The following is a 24,694-nucleotide window of genomic DNA, read 5'->3' as shown; positions in this document are numbered from 1 at the left end:
TTTCAATTGGGGTTTGTGACCACGTAAAGAGACTCAAGGGACATCCAAGACTACAGTGTTAAGATTCACAAACCAAAAGGGTCCCAGATTGTTCCTAGCACCCCACAGAGCAAGGCAGTAAGATACCCAACAAAGATATATGTGCTGAGCAGGTAAAGTTCTCCACCGCTCCCCTGTTCAGCTCCAGGAAGATCTTGTACCTGCCTTCTTTATTGATGGAGGGAGTTTGTAGGGACTTCATTTCATATCCCAGGTACTTTACTATTTGTTTTAGGATATAGTCAATATTTAATTACCTCAATGCTATCCAATGAATAGTAGATTTATACTCCAAGGACCTGGGTTCAAATCCCGTCTCCCACACTTCCTCGCTATGTGATCTTGAGCAAGTCATAAAAGTCCCTACAATTTGAACCTAAGGTCCAAGAGTATTTATATCATGGGGCCCATGGACAACGTAAACTAAATTTCCCAACATAAAATGTGACCATCTAATATGTCCAAACTACTACTGCTCAGGTGTGGAAACTTCTACTTGATACTATCTTTTACTCAAAAAAAAAAAAAAAAACAGGAAAAAATTCCCAAGTCCTGCCAATCCATATTGTATAAAGATCCCATCTTATAGCCACAAAGCTTTCACCATCAGCTTCCCTTTACTTAAATAAATCTTAGATCCAAAGTAGAAACTTTATTAATACTTTAAATTTAAAAAAATAAAGATCCTCTAAGAAGTTCTTGCCCAACATAATGTATAAGTTATTCCATGTGGAATTTCCAACACGTGGAATGGAAAAGGAGACTTAAACAAAGATGATAATGAGGATTAGAGACCAAAACTCTAAGGTTCCTCCATTTTGGACTAAGTATGCAATAAGAGGTTCATGCACCAAACCCAACTATTAGCTGCTTCATTTACCTCTTTTTGCTTTTGTGTGCATTACTTTGTTGTTCAAAAACATGGCAATGGATAATTTATTCAAAAGTACTTTTGAATGAGAACTTGAGTATAAAAACTGACAGATCACACCAAAAAGAAAAATGTTATTGATTATGTTGCCTGAATTCCAGCTAAGTACATGTAATAATTAGAAGAAAAATTATTATCTCCCATTCAAACGAACCCAGCAAGAAATAAATTCGAAGAGGTAACTCATATTAAACCATTTCAAGGGAATGGCAGCAATACTATTCATTTGCTTTGATAGGTTCAAGATCAACCCACTAGAGTTTTGCCAAATTACCACCCTCTAATTCCCACCTCAACCCTTCTTACATCATCATCAATAAGGGAAACCAGACAAAACACACAGAACATAAGCAAAGTCCTGTGTCAACTGGAACCAAACATTCCCCAACTAGTAGAATGGATAACAATCTGAGTTAACACCAAGAACTATGGAAAAAAAGGTGTGCTTACCTAATATTAAGGTATGTTAACATCTGCAGGTTTTTTATGGTTTCAGGAATGGCTTTGATGCAATTATGGTATAAATTTAGGGTCTCGAGAGGTGCAAATAACCAGACATCAGAAGGAATCTCTGTAAATCGATTTCTTGAAAGATCTGAAAATGAAAGTTTGTCTTTATTTGAGTGTTAGAAGCAAACCTATAGCTATGGTAATCAACAGCATATATAATGAGTCACCTAGAATTAGAATGTTCAAAGTTATTCATAGATACACATGAAACATAAGATACAACAGAATAAAACACTATCTACTGTGACCGAGAAGACAAAAAAGAAACATATCCTCCCAAAACACATTCATGGAGGTATTGTTATTGACATTTTGGATCTGATATGAGTATTATGTTCCAATGAGTGTGACATAAGTAAAATATATATATATACACATAATATATATTCAAATATATTCAATTTTCTTACTTGTGTTAAATGCTTATTATGTGCATGGCACTGTGCTAGATAATAGGAATAAAAAATGTATGGATATGACAGAACCTGCTTTCACAGTCGAATAGGGAAAAGGACAATTATATAAATAACTATGGTAAAGGAGACAAAGAAAAAAGTGCAAAGGGAAGGGCCAGGCCAAGTGTCATGGGAAATATGAGAAATGAAGGTGAGTCAAGGAAGAGATATCTGCTTTGGTGCTATCTGAATAGCCAGCATCCCTGAATAAAGAGAAGGACTCCGAATAGAATGAAATGGGGTAAACTTCCTTCCAAATATCTCCAAGATCTACCCTTTAATCTCCACTCTTACTGCTGCCATCCTAATTCAGACTTTCATCCTCTCAACTCTGATGGATTTCAACAGCCTCTCAAGCTACACTCTTCATTTATATTCTTTTTTCTCCTAGTCACTACTTTAAACATAGCATTCCCCTCCTGGAAAACAGATTTAGAGTTGGAAGGGTTATTAGTGATCATCTAGTCCAATCCTCTTCATTTTAAAGAGGAAAAAACTGAGGCCCATGGGGCAAAGTGACCTGTCTAAGGTGACACAGTTAGTAAAGAGCAGTCAGGTTTCAAATCCCAGTCTCCTGACTCCAAATGCCATATTCTATCCACCGAAATATTCTATCACATCAAAGGTAAACTCCTCTGTTGTGCTTTTACAACAGTCCTCCTTAATCTGAGTCACCCCAGGGTGGCTGGGGAACTGACATTTCTAAATGTAAGCCCAGAGCAAGTAGGAAGTAGGCCTCAGTTTCTTCATCTAAATTCTGGGGACTGGACTGAAGTCCCTTCCATCTCTAAATCTACGAGGCAACTGTGCAGGAATAGAAGAAGGAAAGGGGCCACTAGGTGGCCCAGTGTATGGATCACCAGGCCTGGAGTCTGGAAGACTCATCTTCCTGAGTTCAAATCTGGCCTCAGACACTTACGAGCTTTGTGACTCTGGGCAAGTCACTTCACTCTGTTTGCCTCAGTTTTCTCATCCGTAAAATGAGCTGAAGAAGGAAACAGAAAAACACTCCAGTATCTCTGCCAAGAAAACCCCAAGCGGGGTCACAAAGAGTCAAACATGACTGAAAAACGACTGAACAACAAAAACCTTAAAATCACTACATAAATGCTAGCTGTTATTGTTATTATTATTACAATGATACTGACAGTAAGGAAGAAGAAGTATGCTAGAAAAACACTGTCTCATATTTTCATCCCAGATTATAAAGGGGGTTAATGAGTATAAGATGAAATGTGCAAGTGAATATGGTCTACTGGTACAGAGCTCTGACTACATTAGGGTGGGGAGCTCCTGGTTGGGACCCTCCCTGCTCTACAACTGAGTCTTTGAGAACTGCCCGTGGTCCTGAGAGGGGAAGCATGTGTGCACCAGAGGACCTGAAGCCCAATCCCCCAAATGCTGAGGTTAGCAAGCTGCCTCTCCAGTTTTAGAATAGCAAGTGTATTGTTTTTTATAACCTACACATTTTTAAATTTTATTTTTATTATTAACAAACACAAACATGGATGTTTTAATGAATAAAAACAGAAAGAGGGCTGTATATGAAACTATCAACTTTTGCCAACAAGAGTCAGCATATTAGAGTATAAAGAGAATGGTCTTCAGAGCCAAGAAGACCTACCTTTAAGTCCTACCTTTGACACACACATACATATATCTGTACATAAATATACAGTACATACATACACGCATGTATACTATAGACATATACATACATAGTGCATATGTCCATATACTGTATACTTACATGCACATGTACCACACATACATACAGGCTACAGGTTACACGACCCTCTGAGCAAGTCACTTCCCCTGTCAGTACCCAGGCAGTACTCAAAGACTCTCAGTTGCAGAGAAGATCTACCTTTCACATCCTGCACTGAAGGAGGACGTGTTCCTGGTTCCAACTACAATGTTAGAACCCTGAGCCAGCCCTTACTCCTCTCTCTAACAGCCATTTCCCCTCAAGAAAAAGAGCTTTTCATTATCTCCTACAAAAAAAAAAAAAACTTTGCAAGTTCCTTCCAGAGACTTTGCTACTCCCAGGCATCTCCAAGCTACCTAATTAAATGTGCTTAACCAAGTTTCTGCAGGAGGTTTTCTATTTATTTTGTAAACACCACTTTAAAATTGCAGAATTATTCTAATTGAGTGGAGCTGAAGAAGATAATACATATTATAGTCAAAATAAAAATACTAGCTAATTACCAACCCTCTAATTAACAAAGTTTACTTCCAATTTGCCTCAGATTTTGCAAGAGCAAAAACATCTTTTGTAGAGGTTTAATAAGCAACACAACTAAATCTGCCAAAAGAAGAACAAGAAAGTAGATCCACAGAAGAAGGGGAGGTGAGAAAGCAGCAAAAAAGACCTATTGCTTAACATTCTTGAAATATTTCACAATGGTGGCACCTTATGCTTCCTCCCAACCTTGCTCTCCACACCAAAAAAACCCAATGATAAACTTTTACATGAGTCTGATAGATGACAAAGTTCTTCCACCAAAGCTGTATGCACTGGTATGCTTTTCTCATTGCCTGAATTCTCAAAGGCTGGCACAGTGGACTGCAAACTGGAAAGGTTTTGTGTATAGTCTCAGCAACAAAATGTGTTTGCTATCTAAGGATCCACTTAGTTATAAGCATAGAGATGGTGGTCCTCTCCAAGCTTACTGCCAAGCACCCTGGCCACTAAAGGATGAATTCTTCAGACACAGAGACCTAGGTAACAGAAATAAACCCAAGAGCCTTCAGTACTATGCAGCCCTCTTCTGTATGTAGAGGCTGAGAAGGGGACAAAAGGTGCTAACAATCATGGTTTTTAAATTGCCTATCAACATTAACTTTTGGTACCCCGTAAGGTTATTATGCAATAGTTAACAACTTCATATGCTATTGGAGGAATTGAACAGTAAAATCCATGATGATATTCCTACTATAAAGAAACCAGAAGACAAAAAGTAAATGAATGAATGAAAAAGCATTTAAGCACCTGCTACACTCCAAGCACTATAGCGGCTAACTGGCTCAGCAGCTCATAGGTCCTCCTCAGAGGACCTAAAAGCAACAAGAAACATCAGCTCATTAAACACTTGGTCATATTGCCTTGCAGTACTCACGATGAGTATAGGCAAAGGAATGACCCTAACATGGTTGCAACCCATGAGCCAACATAGCAGAAAGAGTGCTAGAGTCATGGACCTAGGCTCAAATCCCAATTCCCACCTCTGTGACCACCCAGCCTCTCTGGGCCTCAATTTCCTCACCTGTAAAATAGTGTAAAAGTAACTGTACTTACCTCACAGGGTTATTAGGAGATAATGAGAATATATGAAAAAAATATTTTGTAATCTTTAAATTGCTATATAAATGCTAGTTATTATTATTATTACTGTGATGGATGAAGCTGAGAAACAATTCCTGCCTTCGAGGAGCTTACATGTTCATGGGGAAGACAACATATGCAAAATTGACCAAAACAAGTAAAGTAATCTGAGAGCAGAAAGCACAAGTGCCGGGGGCGGGGGGGGGGGAGCGCAGTAAGGCATCCTACAGATGGTGGTATTGGAGCAGAAAGGGGAAAAAGCCTAGTGTGGCTAGACCTGCATTTGGGGAAGATCATTAGGGCAGTAGTACGAAGGATGAAGCTGACTGTGGCTCAGATCATGAGCTTCTTATTGCAAAATTTAGACTCAAATTGAAGAAAGTAGGGAAAACCATTAGACGATATAGGTACAACCTAAATAACATCCCTTATGAATATGAAGTGGAAGTGATGAAGAGATTTAAGGGATTAGATCTAATAGACAGAATGCCTAAAAAACCATGTACAGATGTTCACAATATTGTATAGGAAGCAGCAATAAAAAAAAAACATCCCAAAGAAAAAGAAGAGCAAGAAAGCAAAATGGCTGTCTGATGAGGCTTTACAAATAGCTGAGGAAAGAAGGAAAGCCAAAGGGAAAGCACAAAGGAAAAGATAGACCCAACTGAATGCAGAATTCCAGAGGACAGAAAGGAGAAATAAGATTTCCATAAATAAGCAATGCAAAGAAATAGAAGAAAACAACACAATGGGAAAGATGAGAGATCTCTTCAAGAAAATTAGAGATATCAAGGGAACATTTCATGCAAAAATGTACATGATAAAAGACAAAAATGGTAGGGACGTAATAGAAGAATAAGAGATTAAGAATTTACTGAGTCAGAAAAAAATAATAAAGTTCATTTGGAAGACAAAAGGGCAGGAACTTCAAAGAAACCAGAGAAAAAGATATAAAGGAAGTAGATTCAGCAGTATCAGAACTTAAACTATATTAAAAGGTGAGAGCATTGCTGAAGTGTAAAAATTAAAATTTTCTTGTATAAATAAAACCTATGTATCCAAGAATAGAAGGAATGCAGAAAAATGGGGGGAAAACTCTTCTAGACAATTTCTCACATAGGATGTGACTGGGTTGGAACATAGCTGTGGTATAGGAAATGATGAGCTGGTTGATTTAGAAAAATATGGAAAGACTTGAACTTCTGAAGGAAGATGCTATCCACACCTTTAGAGATACAGATGATAGGAGGAAATAAGCATATTGCGATCTAACATATATGTGTATGAGTGTATATGTGTATTATGTGCATGTTTATAGATATCTATGTGTGGCTATATGTATATTCATGCTTAATTGTAGCCTTCTTTGGGTAGTGGGGAAAGGAAGGCGGGGGAGTAAAAAGTACACAGCAGAAAACAAAGAAAATCAACAAGGAAGCAAAGAAAATTTGGGCAGCTTTGAAAACAACATATAGTCTTTATTATACAGGTCTTCCTGAAATGGAAATTTATTGTTTTATCCTCTCTTATGCTCTGTTGTGTACATGGCAATTTTTTCTTTTCTCACTTCGTATTTAAGTTTAAAATAAAAAAAATCCCCCCCCAAAAAAGATATTAAGAAAAGGAGGCAAGAATATTGCAAAGAACTATAGAAGAAAGATCTTAACATCACCGATGACCACCATAATGGTGTGGTTACTGATCTCAAGCCAGACATCCTGGAAAATGAAGTCAAGTGGGCCTTAGGAAGCACTGCTAACAATAAGGCTAGTAGAGATGATGGAATTCCAGCTGAGCTATTTAAAATCATAAAAGATGATGCTGTTAAAGTGCTGCACTCAATATGCCAACAAATTTGGAAAACTCAACAGTGGCCACTGGATTGGAAAATATTAGTTTACATCCCAATCCTAAAGAAGGGTAATACCAAATAATATTCAAATTACTGAACAACTACATTCATTTCACATACCAGCAAGATTATGCTTAAGATTCTGCGAGTTAGGCTTCAGCAGTATGTGAACAGAGAATTACCAGAAGTACAGGCTGGTTTTTCAAGAGGCAGAGGAAATAGAGACCAAATTGCCAACATTCACTGGATTAAGGAGAAAGCAAGGGCGTTCCAGAGAAAAAACATGTACTGCTTCATTGACTACACTAAAGCCTTTGACTATGTGAATCACAACAAAAATGTGGCAAGTCCTCAAAGAGAGGAAAGGACCAGATCATCTTACTTGTCTCCTGAGGAACCTCATACAATGCAGGCCAAGAAGCAACAGTTAAAATTGAACATGGAATAACTGATTGGTTTAAGACTGGGAAAGGAGTATGACAAGGCTGTATATTGTCACCTTATTTATTTCATTTACATGCAGAGTTCATCATGTGAAATGCCAGGCTGGATGAACCAAAAGCTAGAATTAAAGTTGCCGAGAGAAATATCAACTATCTCAGATACGCAGATGACACCATTCTGATGGCAGAAAATTAAGAAGAATTAAGAAGTCTCTTGATAAGAGTAAAAGAGGAGACTGTAAAAGCTGAATTGAAGCTTAACATCAAAAAAACTAAGATCTCAGCGACTAGTGTTATCACTTCTTGGCACATACAGGGAGAAGAAATGGAAGCAGTGGCGGATTTTATATTCTTGGGCTCAAACACCACTGCAGACAGTGACTGCAGCCCTGAAATTAAAAGATGCTTGTTCCTCAGAAGGAAAGCTATGAGAAATCTGTACAGCACACCAGAAAGCAAAGACATAACCTTGCCAACAAAGGTCTATAGAGTCAAAGCTACAGTTTTTCCAGTAGCGATGTAGGCTGTGAGAGCTGGACTAGAAAGAAAGCTGAGCACCACAGAATTAACGCTTTTGAATTGTGCTGGAGAAGACTTCTGAAAGTCCCTTAGACAGCAAAGAGATCAAATCAGTGAATACTTAAAGAAATTAATTCAGGCAATTCATTGGAAGGACAAATACTGAAATGGTAACTTAAATACTTTGGCTACATAATGAGAAGACAGGAATCATTGGAAAAGACCCTGATGTTGAGAAAGACTGAAGGTAAAAGGAAGAAAATGGTAGAGGATGAGATGAGTAGATAGTGACATGGAAGCAGCCAACATGAGCTTGAACAGACTCAGGAGACAGTGAAGGATAGAAGGACCTGGTGTGCTATGGTCCACAAAGAGTCAGACAAGACTGAACGACTCAACAACAAAAACAACAACAACAAATGGAGAAGGGAGAGATTTAAGTCTCCACAATATCTTCAAAGTCTTCTTTCTTTAGGGTAGATACCTCTATCCCCTGAAAAGGGTCAGGAAAAGTAAGATTTAGTTCAGCAGACATTTATAGCTAGGTCCTGGTTAGTGTGAATAACGAATCCCCTGAAGTCACTGCATTATTCTGGTTCGCACTATTCGAATTCTGATTGTGTGTTTCCATTGGGCTGGAATCAATGATCATATTATACATAATAACTTCTAATAGAGCCAATTCAAATAGCTAGCTCAGGGGGTTCATTATTCACACTAATTGGGATCCGAATACCATGTATATGGTTTTGGTGCTTCTGGTGCAGGAGGAGATTCTCAAGTAAAACATAGCTTCCCAAGAGCTCCATCTGAGGATGAATGAAGTAATCTTTGCAACACTCCTTAAATTTCTAATTCTGTTTTATTTTCTGAGTAGTAAAAGCCATCTCAATAACTCCATCAGAAACAATGCTTCCTTAACACAACAGTATTAAAAAAAAGAAATCTTTATAAATCATTAGAAGCAATGTTAGCAGTGGATTGACAAGAGATAGATTGCTATTGACCTTTTCTTCTAAAAACCGGGTCTAAGACTGCTGAGAGCCCGCTTGGGTTGATAATAGATAATCTAAAGCAATTGGACGCAAGTTTTGTTTTACACCACCTGGAGCTTCAAAGGAAGAAGCCAGAAAGAAGAACAATGTGCAGCATGAGTCACATACAGAGCCTTTGGCTGAAGTACAAGCCCTCACCACTCTCACCTGGCCTATTGTCATGGCCTCCTAATACGCCTCTCCCTGCCCCGAAGCCACCAAAGGGATTTTCCCTCATTGCTGATCTGACCACATCACTCCTCTACCCACTAAACTCCAGTGGATCCCTACCACCTCTATAAATTCACAGAATCCCTCTTCTTTATATAATTAGATATGCTGTCTTTCCCAATAGGATCCAAGCACCTTGACAGTAGGGCTCATTTTCTTCTTTGTGTTTGTATCCCCAGGACCTAGAACAGTCCAGTGCTCAAAACAGGCACTTAATATTTATTGACTGACAAAAGCTCACTATGGACAAACTTTTATCTCAAGGTATTATAGGCTCCTTATATTAATAAAGCTAATATTATGATGAATATCTTGTTTTCCATCAGATTTGATGATGCTTTAATTAGGATTTAATTAAGTATGTATGCCATACTCTCTTTTTTCTGTCACTATAGAATGAATTGCTATGCTTCCTAGATGATCTTTATATCTTATAATAAAGTTTCACATTCACTAGAGGAATCACATTTTCTGGTTCTAAATAAAGGAAAACAAAAAAAATCAGGATTTGTAATTCACATTCTTTATCACAAATAAAACCATGTTATACTATTATGATCCAGACCTATGATTTCATTGGTGTAGGGCATTCTTGGTAGGCAAACTCCCTCTACCAATCCTCTGCCTTCACTTCTACACACCTGCTGCTAAACAAAGATGGAGAAAAATCACAAAACCCTACTGACTGGGTCCACTACAGATTTATGTTACATAGGGTCAAATGGGCCCTCAGGGCTACAGGGTAATCCTTTTACACCTTCCTAATTACCTCACTATCCCACTGACCATTTCATCCCTCCCCAAACTGCACATAGAACCCCCTCCTCCCATGCCCTCAGCTGAGAATCTTGCCTCCTATTTCATGGAAAAAAATTGAGGGCCATTAGCTAAGAGCTCCCTCCTCTCCCCTCCTCCTCATTTCACATCAGCCAGATGCCTTCTGCCACTATTTCCTCCTTCACTCCTGTCTCACATGAGGTGGACCCTTCTTGTCAAGGCAAACTCCTCCACATGCACAAGTGATCTCATTCAATCCTGTCTTCTCCAATAGATTTCCCCTTCTATCATCTCCACACACACTTATCTTCAATCTTTCCCTGTCTAATAGCTGCTTCTCTGCTGCCTACAAACATGCCCATGTGTCCCCCATTTAAAAAAAACTCTCACTTGATCCATCCATCCCCACTATCATTCCATGTCTCTCCTCTCTTTTGTGATTAAACTCCTTGAGAAGACCATCTACACTTAATATCTCTAATTCCTTTCCTCTCACTCTTCTTAACTCTCTCTTCCAACCTCATCAACTGAAACTGCTCTCTCTAAAAGTATCAAATAGTTTTTAAATTGTGGCACAATCTTCATGCTTCTTGACCTCTCTGCAGCCTTTGACACTGTCAATCAGCCTCTACTCCTTGATATTCTTCTCTCTAGTCTTTCTAGACACTACTCTATCCTGGTCCTCCTACCTATCTGACTGCTTCTCAGCCTCCTTTGCTGGACTTTATCTAGATCATTCCAACTAACGGAGGGTGTCCCACAGGGCTCTGTCCTGATTCCTCTTCTCTTCTTCCTCCACACTATTTCACCTGGTGATCTCATTCACTCCCATGGACTCAATTGTCTCTATACTGAGGATTCTCAGCCCTAGCCTCTCTCCTGACCTCATCTCGCATTTCCAACTGCCTAATGGATATTTCGAACTGGATGTCCCAGAGACATCTTAAACTCAGCATGTCCACAACTGAACTCATTATCTTCTCCTCAAAACCCTCTTTCTAACTTCTCTATTACTGTCAAGGACATCACCATCCTCTCAATTACTCAGACTCACAAAGTAGATGTCATCCCTGACTCCTCACTCTCATAACTCATGTCCAAACAGTTGTCAAGTACTGTTCATTTTAGCTTTGTAACCTGCCCCCCGTATACACTGCTTCTCTCCTCCGACACTGCCACCAACCTGGTGCAGGCCCTCATCATCTCACAACTGGGCCACTGAGTTAGCCTGCTAGTGGGTTGGTCTGCCTCTCTCCCCACTCCAGTCCATCTTCCACTCAGCTATCAAACTGTTATTCATAAAGTGCAGGTCTGGCCGTGTTTCCTTCCCACCCCAATAAATTCCAGTGGCTCCCCATAACCTCCAGGATTAAATATAAAGTCTGCTGTTTGGTGTGTAAACTCTTTCCCCCCGGCCCCCTCCTACCTTACCAGTCTTCTTATACCTCACTCACTCCCATGTACTCTTCACTCCAATGACTAGATCAATCCTTGTTGTTCCATGAACGAGACATTCCGGCCGGTCTCCATGACTGGAATGCTCTCTCTCCTCATCTCTGCCTCCTGGCTTCCTTCAAGTGCCAGGTAAAATCCCACCTTCTACAAGAAACTTTTCCTGAACCTTCTTAATGTTAGTGGCTTCCCTCTATTGATTATCTCTAGCTTATTCTGTGTATCACAAAAATGATGATATATAGTTAAGAAAGAGAAGAATTAAGCCATGATACGGTTAAGTATTGTTATCAACTACTCTTCAACAAGTCGTTGGGATCTACAATTTGCTGATCTGACTCAAGAAAGATACGAGGTTTGACCCTTAGACTAGGCTGTAAACCCCAAATCAAACCTCTGTGCCCTTATGCTTTTAGTGACTAGAATGTAGATAAGTGAATTCTAACTCTAGTCAACACTCCTCAGCTGTCACTCCTAAATTTCCCAAGACCTTGTGTTTTTTTTTCCAGTTCCAGAGCAACCCTACTTTCTGCCCCACTCAATACCCCAACCTAGATGAATCATACCAGGAAAAAGGAGAGAAAAAATTTTGAAAAACAAAGCCCCTGAGTACACACATGGGTTCTAGTGAAATTCTAAGATTACTTAACATTTTTTACCCAGCAATTAAATACCTTATCAAGAGACTGGCACTATAAATCACTTTCAATACTCTCTTCACATGAGCCTGTTTCCAAAAGTTCTTTGGGATGACATGGACTGAAAACATTTGGGAAATCCTGGCCTAGCAGATGAAGCATTGAACTATATACTTAAATCCCAATTCTGTCTCCATCACTAGTTATTAAATCTTGGACAAGTCATGATCGTTGCCATCCTCATCTCACTATTGTCACTAATACCATTCTGGGATGTTAGAAAATAACATTATACTATTAAACACTCTGAGCTCTGTACCTGGAAAAAAACTTATAATAACAATCGAAAGAATTTATTACCACCGCACACATGATAAAAAAAGAAGATTCTAGAAATATGTATACTCGGTTCTCATGAGAAGGAAAATGGTTTTGTTTATTAACCAGGATCGTACACAGTATGGTCCTATGTACGTATCATTAGAACTTTATACAAATTCTATCAAATATTTACAAAAAAACCTAACAATTTAGCCCTAATCATACATTCAACTTTCTAGTGTTAAAACAAAAAAGAAAATAGTCTTATGTTCCTTGTTAACTTGCCAATAATAAAGCAGTTACTGTACATGATTAATATCCTCTCAATTTTCTCATCTAGAAGAACTGTCAAGAGTAACAGCAAAGAGGGGGCAGTGTCCAGAGACTCTGGTGCTGGAGCCTGATAGGAAATGGCAACCTCACGGCTTTGGCATCTGCTTTCAACAGGTGCCCTATGCTGAGACAGGTGATTTCTGGACTGAGTACTCCCGAGAAGTCATTATACTATCAATCAGGACAAAATAATAAAGTCGGCCCATAGCACTGAAGCCCCATTGGATAAATAAAATGCATGGGTCACAGAATTTCTAAGGTATTCCATAATAAGCTAAAATATCAATTATGGGGGCATCATGGAGGGAAAAAATTTTACCATTCCACACTGAAGCATGTGGCACAACTACAAATCATGGAAAACAACAACAAAAAGACCACTCTGAGTTGTAGCAATGGGTGGTGAGGTACTCATTTTGAGAGGAAAAAACAGCCTACAAAGCAGCCAAAAAAAACCCCAAAGCTCAAAACAAAAACTTATACCAAAAGCAAAAGGCCCAGCTACTACCCAGAACACAGATGACATGGGTTATCTATCAGTGTGGAAAGTACTGTGGCCATTGGGCACAATCAAAGGAAGGGCCTTCACATAGAGGGAAAAGAGGCAGAACCAACTGCCATAGAATTGGCAGCTGTCTATCAACAATTCTACCAGCCTTTCCTTTCCCCCAAGAAACCCTAACTAACAAATCAGCAGTATTCTCAGCTACAAGTGCTGAAAGGCATGCTAATCATCCATAAGGTAAACCCGTCCTTCTCCTGTGGTACCTCTTAATAATGCTGAGGCTGGGGATGGGACAAATAGGTCATGTGACAGGCTCACATGCTACATGGAGTTAGGTTTCAGAGGACACAGGTCAACGTCAGGCCTCTGCACTCAAATGCATACCTAACCCACATATGTAGAGGTAAGCCAGCACATGTAGGAAAAAAATTGGCTTGCCTTTTTTTTACGAGAAAACATGTGGTTGATTAAGGCCCACAACAAGGTTGAAACTAAAAGGCAGAGCAGCATGAAAATGCTTTAAGGAGCCTGCGATGACACCAAGAGAGCTGTACCATTTGTTTCTAAATGGGAAACTTGGGAGCACTGCACAGAATAGCCTAGGATTCAAACTCTAGGACTTTGCTCTCTCCATCAAGGCTTCTTAACTTTTTGTGTGTCAGAGATCCCAGGCTGGCGAAGCCTAGGGTGCCCTTCTCACAATGTTTTTAAATATATAAAATACCAAGTATCACCAAAAAAAAAACCCAATTATACTGAAATATCGTCATCAAAATATTTTTTAAAAACAAATTCACTAGATCCTAGGTTAAGAGGCCTTGGTCTACATGCTCTTTTACTGAATGCCTCACCACCACAGCTACCCAGTATCTTGCCGGACACCTCCAAATGGAATTCCGTATCCTCCCCCCAGACCCACGTCCCCCTCAGAATCTCTACTGAGGGCCCTACTAGTGCCTTTCAGTCCCCAAGATGGACAACCTTAAAGTCATCCTCCAGACTTCCCTCTTGTCACCCCCCTCATATCAAATCATTTGCCAAGTTTTGTCAAAGCTGCTGCCACAAGGTCTCTTGTGCCCATCCCTTTCTCTCTGCTCAAATGGCCACCACTAAGTCGGGGCCATTCTCATCTCTGGCCTAGACTGTTACAGCACATTCCTAACTGGACTTCTGCATTCTAGCACCGCTGCCAAGAGATTATTCCTGAGGCACCAGCTGACCCTATCACTCCCCTGTCTAAGAGCCCTCATTCAACTCAACATTTTGTCCTGATTGATAGTATAATGACTTCTCGGGAGTACTCAGTCCAGTCTCTAGAATAAAATGCAAACTTTTCGGCTTCTCTTTTGAAGCCCTTTCTGATCCAGTTCCAGCCAATCTTTCCAGACTTAGCCCACACAAATGACTTCCCTTCAAACACTCAATGCTCTAGCCAAATCTGCCTACATGCAGCGTTCCTTCTCCCATCTGAGCGAGGCCTACACTGCACTCCTCGTTTCCACCTCTTCCTAGCATTAAGTCTCGCTTCATGTGACTTTTCTGATGACCCCCTCAATTTGTGTCGATGTACATTTATCCTCCTAAGACAAAGGTTCTTATTCTTAACCTTTTGGGTGCCATGGATCCCTTTAGCAGTCAGGTGAAACTTACGGACCCCAAGAAGTGGCCGGCTCCATCCGGAAGCATCTGTCTGAAGGCAGGAAGACTGGGGTCATATGCAGTCCAGCAGAAGGGCTAACAACGACAGTGATTCTAAAGTAAACAACATTAGGAGATTTTTCCATATGAAAATAGCTGTCATTTCAACTGGTGACACAGTCCCAGCTACTGTCAATACTCCTGTGGTTTACTGATGACGTTCATAATTGACGGAAATGCTAAATTTCAGTTAGAAGTGAATGAAAATAAAGATGTCATTTTTTTCTCATTTAAGTTCATGGACCCCCTAAAATCCATCCACGGCCACCAGGCCAAGAGTACTGTCCCTCGGAGAGGGAAGGAGCTGTACTGTGTTTTGTCTTTGTATCCCTGGCATTTAGCATAGCACCTCGACCACAGTAATAGGCACTTAATAAATGCTTGCTGGAGTAGACTGGATGTGAGGTCAACAAATTGGCATAGGATTATTACTAGATGCACAAGACTGCTTTCTAGGACATCTGGCCAGAGGCAGTCCAAAAGACACTTTTCAACAAGCAATCTTTCAGAAATTGGGGGTGGTGCCAATTTGTTGCCCCCTGCTCTTCTGTCCTGGTAGGAAAGGGAGGAGGTGAGGGCACAGACAAGGGGCACCCACATGAAACCCTTTAGTTACATAGTCAGACTGCCTCTTTCCCGTCACTCAGTGGAGGAAATGGAATCTGTGACTGGGGAAGCTAGTTTTGTGTTCTGGGGAACATGAAGAAGGCAGGCTTGGATGAAGGGTGACAATAAAGAACTCTGGACAACTGGAGGAGAGCTTGAAGATTCGAGGAAACTAGTGAATCCAAGAGAACCCAAAAAGGGAAAGGGAGTGAGGACACAGGAAAGCAAAGAAACTTCCCAACCTCATCATTTTGCCTGAGACCAGCAATCACCATCCTCTGGAAGAATTACACTAAAATAACTTTCCCCTGCATGCCATGAGGGGCTGATGCTTCCCCTTAACACAATGCATGGTGCCCCTGAAAAAGTGTCTTTCAACTGCCAGACATTTCTGAGTTTCCTTATTTTGTTTTGCCAATTTTTGACCAAGAAGGTAGAGATAGTAGGGGAACAGTGGTAAAGAGGAAGCAGTATAGTCTGTGCTAGAGTGTCTGGATATGTCCATACATGTTTGGTGGACTGCTAAAAATCAATCTAGTAGACAGTTGAAGCATGAAAGTATTAGGAAATCAGGGGAAGAAAAGGAAGTCTACACAGACCAATGGCCAAGGTGCCATCCCTACTGTGTCCAGGTCATGGATGCCGAGGAACAAAAGAGGCCAGAAGTCCTTCCCAACTTCCAACCTAAACTTCTCCTTCTCCAATAGAAGCTCACACTCTTTTTACCTGTCCTCACAAACAACAGACACAGGCAACAGAGACAAGTTTACCATGATTCACATTATGTGTCTTCAGATACTTGAAGTACATTTCCCCTACCTGGTCAGTTCTGTGATTTCTTTTGCTTTTGCTCCTTGGGTCAACGTAACTAGACTTTATTCTATCATTCTGGCCATTTCTTCTGGACCTTATCAAGCATATCCAAATCACACTTCTGTCACAGAGCTCACAACCAAAGACTAGTAATATTTCATTTCTCTTAACACTCTAGCAATGAGGAGTTTCCTATAAACTAATTTTGCAAATAACTGAAACTTAACCCTTCAAGTCCCAAGACTTTGGGCTGTAACCCTCTGGGCAGAGCTCTCTGTAATGTGCTGTGCACTTGACCAACTTCTGACACCAAATATACCAATCAGAATTGAGCCTTTTCTTGATGATTCCCAATAGTTCTAAACCCCGATGACCATGCAGTGATGGGCCTATGCCGGGATGCAGAACTGGCTACTTCTATGCAAAGTGACTCCAGAGAGCTGCCACTGGGAACTCTTTTACTTTTGGAATCTCTGCCTCTCCCAGCAGCTGGCATTGCTTTATGCTAGCCCCTTCAGCACGTCCTTCCCAATGTGATCAATATAAGGGAAGAGGGTAGGGAAGGAAGGGAGGCAGGATTTATTAAGCACCTACTATGCGCTAGGCACCATGCTAAGCACTTTACAAATATTACCTCATTTGACCCTCATAATAACCCTAGGAGGTAGGTGCTATTCTTTTTGCAGTTGAGAAAGCTGAGGCAAACAGAGGTTAAGTGACTTACTTAACATCATATAGAGTTAGTAAGCATCTGAGGCCAAATGTGAATTCATGTCTAGGTCTAACACTTCATTTACTGTGCCATGTAGCTGCCTCTAGCTGGGAGACCCAATAACCAAGTTTCAAGAATTAGAGAACTTTAATCTAACTCAACTAAAATAAAATAGTAGATATTAAAAATTATTTTAGTTGCAATATACAGGATGTTCTGGAGCGGCTGATGACTGAGATACTATTAAAACAAGTTAACCAGACTCAGGTTATAAGAATGCAAGAGATAGTTTGAGCAATGACAAGAAGAAAACCATTAGGGGCAGCTAGGTGGCACAGCGGATAGAGCACCAGCCCTGGATTCAGGAGGACCTGAGTTCAAATCCAGCCTCAGACATACAACACTTACTAGCTGTGTGACTCTGGGCAAGTCACTGAACCCCAATTACCTCGCCCCCCCCCAAAAAAAGAAAAGTAAGCAGAAAACCATTAGTCTGGGCACTGTGAGGGAGAAAGATGAGTACAAAAAAATCATTCCGAGATTTCAGACTTGGGAGGACAGTACCATGATCGCACTATCCAAAATGACAGGAATGGAGTACAGAAGGTAGACAAAATGTTTTAAGTCACACTCGATTTGTGTGGGTGGGGAATACATTCCACTAGGAAGATCCTCAAAATGACGATTTCTACAACGGCTAGAAGGAGAATCACGGATTTAAAACCAGAAACAACTGTACAGGCCACCAAGTCCTATCTCCTCATTTTACAGATGAGAAAACTGAGGCTGAAAGAGATTATGTGAATTGCCCAGGGTCAGACAGTTAATAAATGTCTGTATCAAGATTTGAACTCAGGTCTTCCTCCAAGTCCAGTGCACTACCCACTATGCAACCTAACTGCCAATCAGGAATCAGGCAGTGAGAAGTGTAAAATCTCAAAGCTAAAATGGACACTGGAGACACCCTCATCCAACTCTTTATTTTACCTAAAAGGAGGCTGGGTAGCCCAGAAGGGCAAAGTAAGCTACCCAGAGTCACACCACTAGGTGGAAGATGAGGCAGGACTAAACAGCCCACTGCTTTTGCTGCTGTAGAACATTAATATTCCCCTGTGCACGGGCGCATTCGGGGATACACACACACATACACACACATAGACACACACACACACACACACATACATGTAGATGAGCATTTAGGTAGTACTCCTTTTCTCAAATAGCTGTTACAACTAACATTTCACATGCGTGTTTTTAAAAACACTATACGAGCAGCTAGGTGGCACAGTGGATAGAGAACTGACCCTGAAGTCAGAAGCACCTGAGTTCAAAGCCAGCCTCAGATCAAACACTGGACACTTACTAGCTGTGTGACCCTGGGCAAGTCACTTAACCCCAATTGCCTTAAAAAAATAAATAAAAACACTATAAAATTATTTATGAAAACTGCTAAAAAATGCGAAGACAATCAATCTCTTCAAGGAAAATTGCATTTGAATAATTCATTCACATGAATCATTTCTCAAGTGATGAGAAACATATAATGTCCTCAAATCAGGACTAAATTGTCCAAAAGCTTCTAGCCTTACCATCGAGTCAATCAGGTGGACTGAAAGGATCAAAAAGAGATTCCTATTTGTGTCAGTGAACATCCAGATCTAGACAACAATTCTAGTCACTCATGTGAGAGAATAGAAGTAGTTGCACAAGCCAAGGGGGGGACCTTTATTTCCATCAGACTGGAACTTTCCCCACGTGTCGTCTTCTCCATTGGAATGGGAGTTCTTTGAAAGGAGGATCTGTCTGACTTTTCTGTTTGTATCCCCAGTTCTTAGTATAGTGATTTTTGAACATAGTAAATGCTTAATAAATGCTTTGTTCGTTCATTCATTCATTCATTCATTCACTTATTCATTCACGTTGGACTGGTTCACTAAGCCACATGGTTACTTGACTGTCTGGCCCTCTCCTTGGAAAGTCCTCCTCTGGTTGTTTGGGGGGGGGGGTAGGGAGTGCCACAGGCATTTAGTGCCTTCCCTCTGTTGACTATTTCAAATTTCTCCTGTACATAGCCTGTTTGTACATATTTGCCTCCCCTATTAGACTGTAAATTTCTTGAGGGCAAGGACTATCTTTTCCCTTTCTTTCTATCCCCAGTGCTTAGCACAGTGCCTGGTACACAGTAGGTGCTTAATAAATGTTTAGTGACTGGCTGACATCTTTCATATTTTTCTTTTAAATAGAGCAGAGGTCAGCAAACTGCAGCCAGATACACCTGTTTTTGTTCAGCCCTTGAGCTAAGAATAGTTTTTATATTTTTAAATAAAGTTTTGTTGTATTTAAAATGTAAAAACTATTCTTAGGTCACTGGCCCAAAAACTGGTCACTACATGTTTTTGGTCCTCAGGCCCTAGTCTGCAGGCTCCAGTTTGCCAACCCCTGAAGTACAGGATGAATTTGAGTTCTGATCGTGGTCAGAAAAACTCCCCATGATCACGTTATACATATCAAAGGTATATATCTACACACAAAAAATTAAGGCCAAGGGGCTTGGGCTAATATCTTATCCTTGTTTTATATGATTTTATTTATATCAAAGAATGGAACAAGGAGTAACAATTGCTCTTTTTAAAAAATTATACATACACATATAAGAAATCAAATGCTTTTTTTAGCAAAAATTATTTTGTATTAACAACATACAAATATTCTTCAAAAGCATACTTTGGTCATCATCAGCTATGTTATCACAAACATTGTTAACACAGTAGACGTCAAATAGAATTCAATTAATTTCTATATCCTGGAACCAAAACTATCGAAAACTGGTCATCATTTAAAAAAAAAATTAATCTCTCTCACATGAACTAACTATATATAGGCTATCAAAGTCAGCAAAAGCAAAAAGAACAGGTATCTTAAAATAGTCAAACTATCTGTAAAGATATGCTATAATTGCTGGCTATTCTTATTAAATACATACATGTTATATGCTGATGTATATTCTCAAAAGGGAAATGAGATTAGTGTGTGTATGTATGGATACATATGGATAGATAGATAGATAGCTGTAGTAACTATAGGTGCAATGCAAATCAGTTTGTGATGTGGTCACCCAAAAATGTTAATATCATCCTGAAGGGTCATTTTTTTTTGTCTGGACCTGTGATTTTGGTGCAGGGAACTGCCTGGTGAGGAATCTCCCTGTACCAACACAGATCTGTATCTGCTCTGTAGTTTGTAGTCTTAAGACAGTAGTCTTTGGCAATGAGAGTTGAAGTGACTGACCCAGGGTCACATAGTCAGTGTATGTCAGAGGATTGCAAGCCACATTTTAAGAGGCACACTGAAGCTGAAACATATCCTGGGGAAAGCCACCAGGGTATGGTTAAGGGGACTCAAAACCATTTCATATGAAGCATGGCTGAAGTAACAGGAAGCAAGTACAGTATGACAGAGACTAAGCAGCTTATCACCGACTTCCAGCTCTGTGAATCACTTAGCTTTAATGTGCCTCAGTTTCTTAATTTGGAAAATGGGGATAATAAAATTTGTATTACCTAATCTCACAAGGTGGTTGTGAAGATCAAATGAAATAAAGCATGCAAATGTATGCACTATTCAAATGTTAGCTACTATTATTGTTCTGTTTACACAGACAAGGAAAAAAGGGACCCGATAGTGTCTTCACGTAGGGGACGTGCTGTCAAATGAATAGGATCAGTGGGGAGAAGTTACAAGGAGGCAGATTTTTGGTTCAATCTAAGAACTGAGCAAGCTGCCCCATCATTTGTAATGGACATGCAGAGAGGGCATACGCATTCAGCAGGTATGTGTAAAGGGAACTTATCAGTTGAGGAGAGTTATAACTGAGAGGCAGGCTGACTGCTTCAATCCATGTCAAAACTAGGAGGCCCTACTCTATGCCCTACATTAATATTATTTTGAAAAAGATAAGAAGACATAGTCTACGCAAAATTACATTTCATTGGGCCGACAAGTAGAGGGGTCCCCCCAGTAAAATGCTCTTTGTTAAACTGGAAGGATGAACAGTGCAATATTGGAACTGACATTGTAATGAGTGCCTTAGAGGCTGGGAAAGATGGGGGGGACCAGGTGTGGATTACTAAGTAGATTATAACAGAGATAACAATAGAGATTACTAATACTCTAAAATAAAGAACTGATAAAATTCCAATTTGGAAATAGCTCCAATCATTTAGACAGATGGCCTATAAAAAAGCACATAAGCCAAAAAAAAAAGTAAAACATAGCAGACTTGAATAAAAATAAGCTACCAGCCACATAACCTAGGAAAGCTTAAATAGAGCACAAAAGAACTGGGGGCAAGAGGAGACCACAAGTTAAAACCTAAGTTGAGGCGATTTAAACAGGATCTTGACATTCTATCAAAGTCATCCTTCCTTCCTCATCCTTAGGATTGACCACAGCTTTTTTTGCACATTTAATAACAGTTTGGTATCCCCATCTTCAGAATAAGTAGTCTAGAGAGGACCAATGAAAATGACCAATGGATTTGAAAACAGGTTTCATAGAAACAGTTTTAAAAGGCAGATCCATTTACTCTAGAGACAAGTTGTGGAACAAAATAAATATAGTCAAATACATGAAGGCTATAAATGACATGCACAGGATGCATGCATGCATGCCAAAACTACAGAAAACAGTTTTAAACTATAGCTAAAAAGAAGTCGGGCATAAGGTAGAACTTCTTGAGAATGTAGTCCATAAAAAAATTAGAGTAAATTTAAGTAGGTTTTTAAACCTTATCTGAACATCTCTTACAAGGGTCAGAGTCAGGAAAGGCTGGTTTCAAATCCTACCTTAAAGCATTTTGCCTCTAAGTCTCACTTCCTTCATCTGTAAAATGGGAATAACATGTCCTTCTCAGAGTTGTTGTGAGGATTTAATGAGATAATATGTGTAAAGCATTTTAAAGTCCAACCTTGCCACTACTAATAATTCAGTAGGGCCACCGGGCTGCTTACGGACGTTTGGTCAACCCCAGCCAGGTCAGAAAAAAACAGGGCAGGTTAAAGCTGATCAGTTTTGGAATCGGGTTTATGGATGGGGAAGGAGGGAGGGAGAGAGGAAGGGAAGGAAGAGAGGGAAGAAAGGAAGGAAAAGGAGAAAGAAAGAAAGAAAGAACTATTGCTCAAAACAAAAAAGAAAACAAGATACAACAATCTGAGGACGTCCTGTGCAAGTGCATAGATACCACCAATAAAGGTTATAAGAAATATTTATAAAGAACAAAGATGGGTCTAACTTGTTAATGCTATGGAACAGCCACAGCCAGTAAATTGATAACAGAGAACCAAAGGCCATAGCCACCACCATTTATGAAATTAAGAGTTCTAAAAACGGCCACCTTCCAACTTGACACAGAGTAGAAGCACGTTACAGAATCCAACTCAACAAACATTTATTCAGCACTTAATTGTGTACGAGGCACTGTGTGCATCAATACCTCTCAACGCTGGATCTTAGTAGATAATTCTTAAGGTTGTGTGAGGCTCAGAGGTATTTTCAGTGGCTTGCTCGTTGATGTCATACAGCTAGTGAGTGTCAAAGACAGGATTTTAACCCAGTCTTCCTTACTCCAAATGCAACACATAATCAATTCACTATTTCACGAAGCTTCTGTGCTAGCAATATAATGATGAAAAACACTCACTCCCTGCCCTCAAGGATCTGAAAATCTATGTGGCATTGTTTCTTGCCTTTTCAATGGGTGGGAGAGGAGGAGGAAAGGGAGAATTGAGAACTGAAAATAAAAGAAAATTAAATTAAATCGAAGGGAGTAGATAAGATGTATACACAAATAATACAATTCCAGACAGAATGTAACAGGTATAAAGAGTTATCCAGGCAAAATGCTATTTGAAAATCTGAACTTGGGAAGATCCATTTCAGCTGAAGAGATAAGGGAAGCTTTGAGGAGGAGATACCAATTTGCTGGGCCTTGAAGGAAGCTGATTTATTGGGCAAGAATGCAGAAAACATATGTTCAAGGCATGGGAAATGGCCATCCCCATAGACGAGATCAGAGAATGGCTAGAACATAAGAAGAGGTCTAGTATAAAAGAAAGCTGGGAGGTTATATTGGAGTCAAGTTGTGAAGGGCATTAAAAGCCAGACTGAGTTTGTATTTTATCCTAGAGGTGAAAGGGAATCACAGAAGGGGTTTTTAGCAACCGAGTGATATGGTCAGATTTGTGCATTAGGATGATTCTGGTAGTTATGTTAATGATTGTTTAGAAAAAGAAGAGAGCGGAGAAAGGGTGAAAGAGGGTTATTTATTAGAGTCAAGGCCTGAAATAGGGCTAGAAACAATGTATATAGGTGGAAAGCAGAGGGATGGGAGAGAAATTGTGAAGAAAGAATAGACAAAACTTAGCACAAGTCAGTCAGTCAATCAAGGGATGTAGGACAAGAGGGAAAGAGTCAACGATGATCCTGAGATTTGAAGTACAAGTAACAGGGAGGATGGCAAAGGAGGCATCAAGACAAATTAGCAAGGTGAATGAAAGGGGAGGTTTTAGGGGAAAGATAATGTTTTGGACGTGATGTGTTTGAGGTGGTATCGTATACGTGAGGCTGGTGGAAATGTCGGACTGGACATTCAGGTTAAAGATCAGGCTGGAATTTGGGATCCATCCAAATAGGTGTGATAATTGAAGTCATGGGCATAGATGAAACTGCAAAGGGAAACAGCATAGAGAGAGAAGAGTCAGAGGGTGAGAGCCTAGGACAGAACTTAGAAGGACATTTATGTTTAGTAGGAGTAGCAGCAGCGGCAGTAATAACAATAATAACTAACACTTCTATAGCACTTTACACCAATCTCACTGAGCCTCACAACAACTCTGGGAGGTAGGGGCTATTATTATCCCCATTTTGCAGAGGAAACTGAGGCAAACAGAGGTTAGGTGATTTGCCCTAGATCACAAAATCCCAGTGCCTGAGGCTAAGAGGGAGCTATCAGACAGATAAGAAGAGAACCAGAAGAGAGCAGTATCATAGAAGCCAAGAGAAGTCAGAATAGCAACAAGGGGATAGTCAGCAATCTAAGATTTTGCACAAAGATCAAGAAGGATAAAAACATTAGCAGCAAAATATTTCCTGTATAACATAAAAAATGTACATTAACCAATGTTTAAAATCAAATTGATGAAGAGAAGGGTTTCATAGGATTTCTGCCCTTAGACATCATCTCGGTGGTTTGGAGGTACCACAGTTTAAGAAGGACATCAACAGCTACAGAATGTACAGTGGAAGGGAACCAAGATGGGGAAGGGATCCATATCACATAAAAAGCATCTGTAGGAACTAGGGAGAAAAAAAGAATGAAGAGTGACCTGAAAGCAGTATTCAAATATTTGAGGGGCTGGCACGTGGAAGAGGAACTAGGTTTATTCTGTTTGGCACCAGATATCAAAACCAGGAGCAACCGGGGGGGGGGGGGGGGGGGCG

The 24,694-nt window shown here is 40.0% G+C and overlaps 1 protein-coding gene across 1 annotated transcript in view; it reads right to left on the bottom strand.

The window, feature by feature from the left end:
- The window catches only part of LRCH2 (leucine rich repeats and calponin homology domain containing 2), a 94,147-nt gene that overhangs the window by 65,441 nt on the left and 4,012 nt on the right, over positions 1-24,694 (bottom strand). Inside the window, 2 exon segments of the mRNA XM_027863303.1 lie at positions 1,421-1,590; positions 1,592-1,647. Of these exon segments, the coding sequence (XP_027719104.1) occupies positions 1,421-1,590; positions 1,592-1,647 (226 nt within the window).

Source organism: Vombatus ursinus, unplaced genomic scaffold (assembly GCF_900497805.2).
Source record: "Vombatus ursinus unplaced genomic scaffold, bare-nosed wombat genome assembly UNPS02014771.1, whole genome shotgun sequence".
Taxonomy (NCBI): Eukaryota; Metazoa; Chordata; class Mammalia; order Diprotodontia; family Vombatidae; genus Vombatus; species Vombatus ursinus.
Note: the sequence above shows the minus strand (reverse complement) of the source record. Positions and strands in the feature narration are given on the sequence as shown.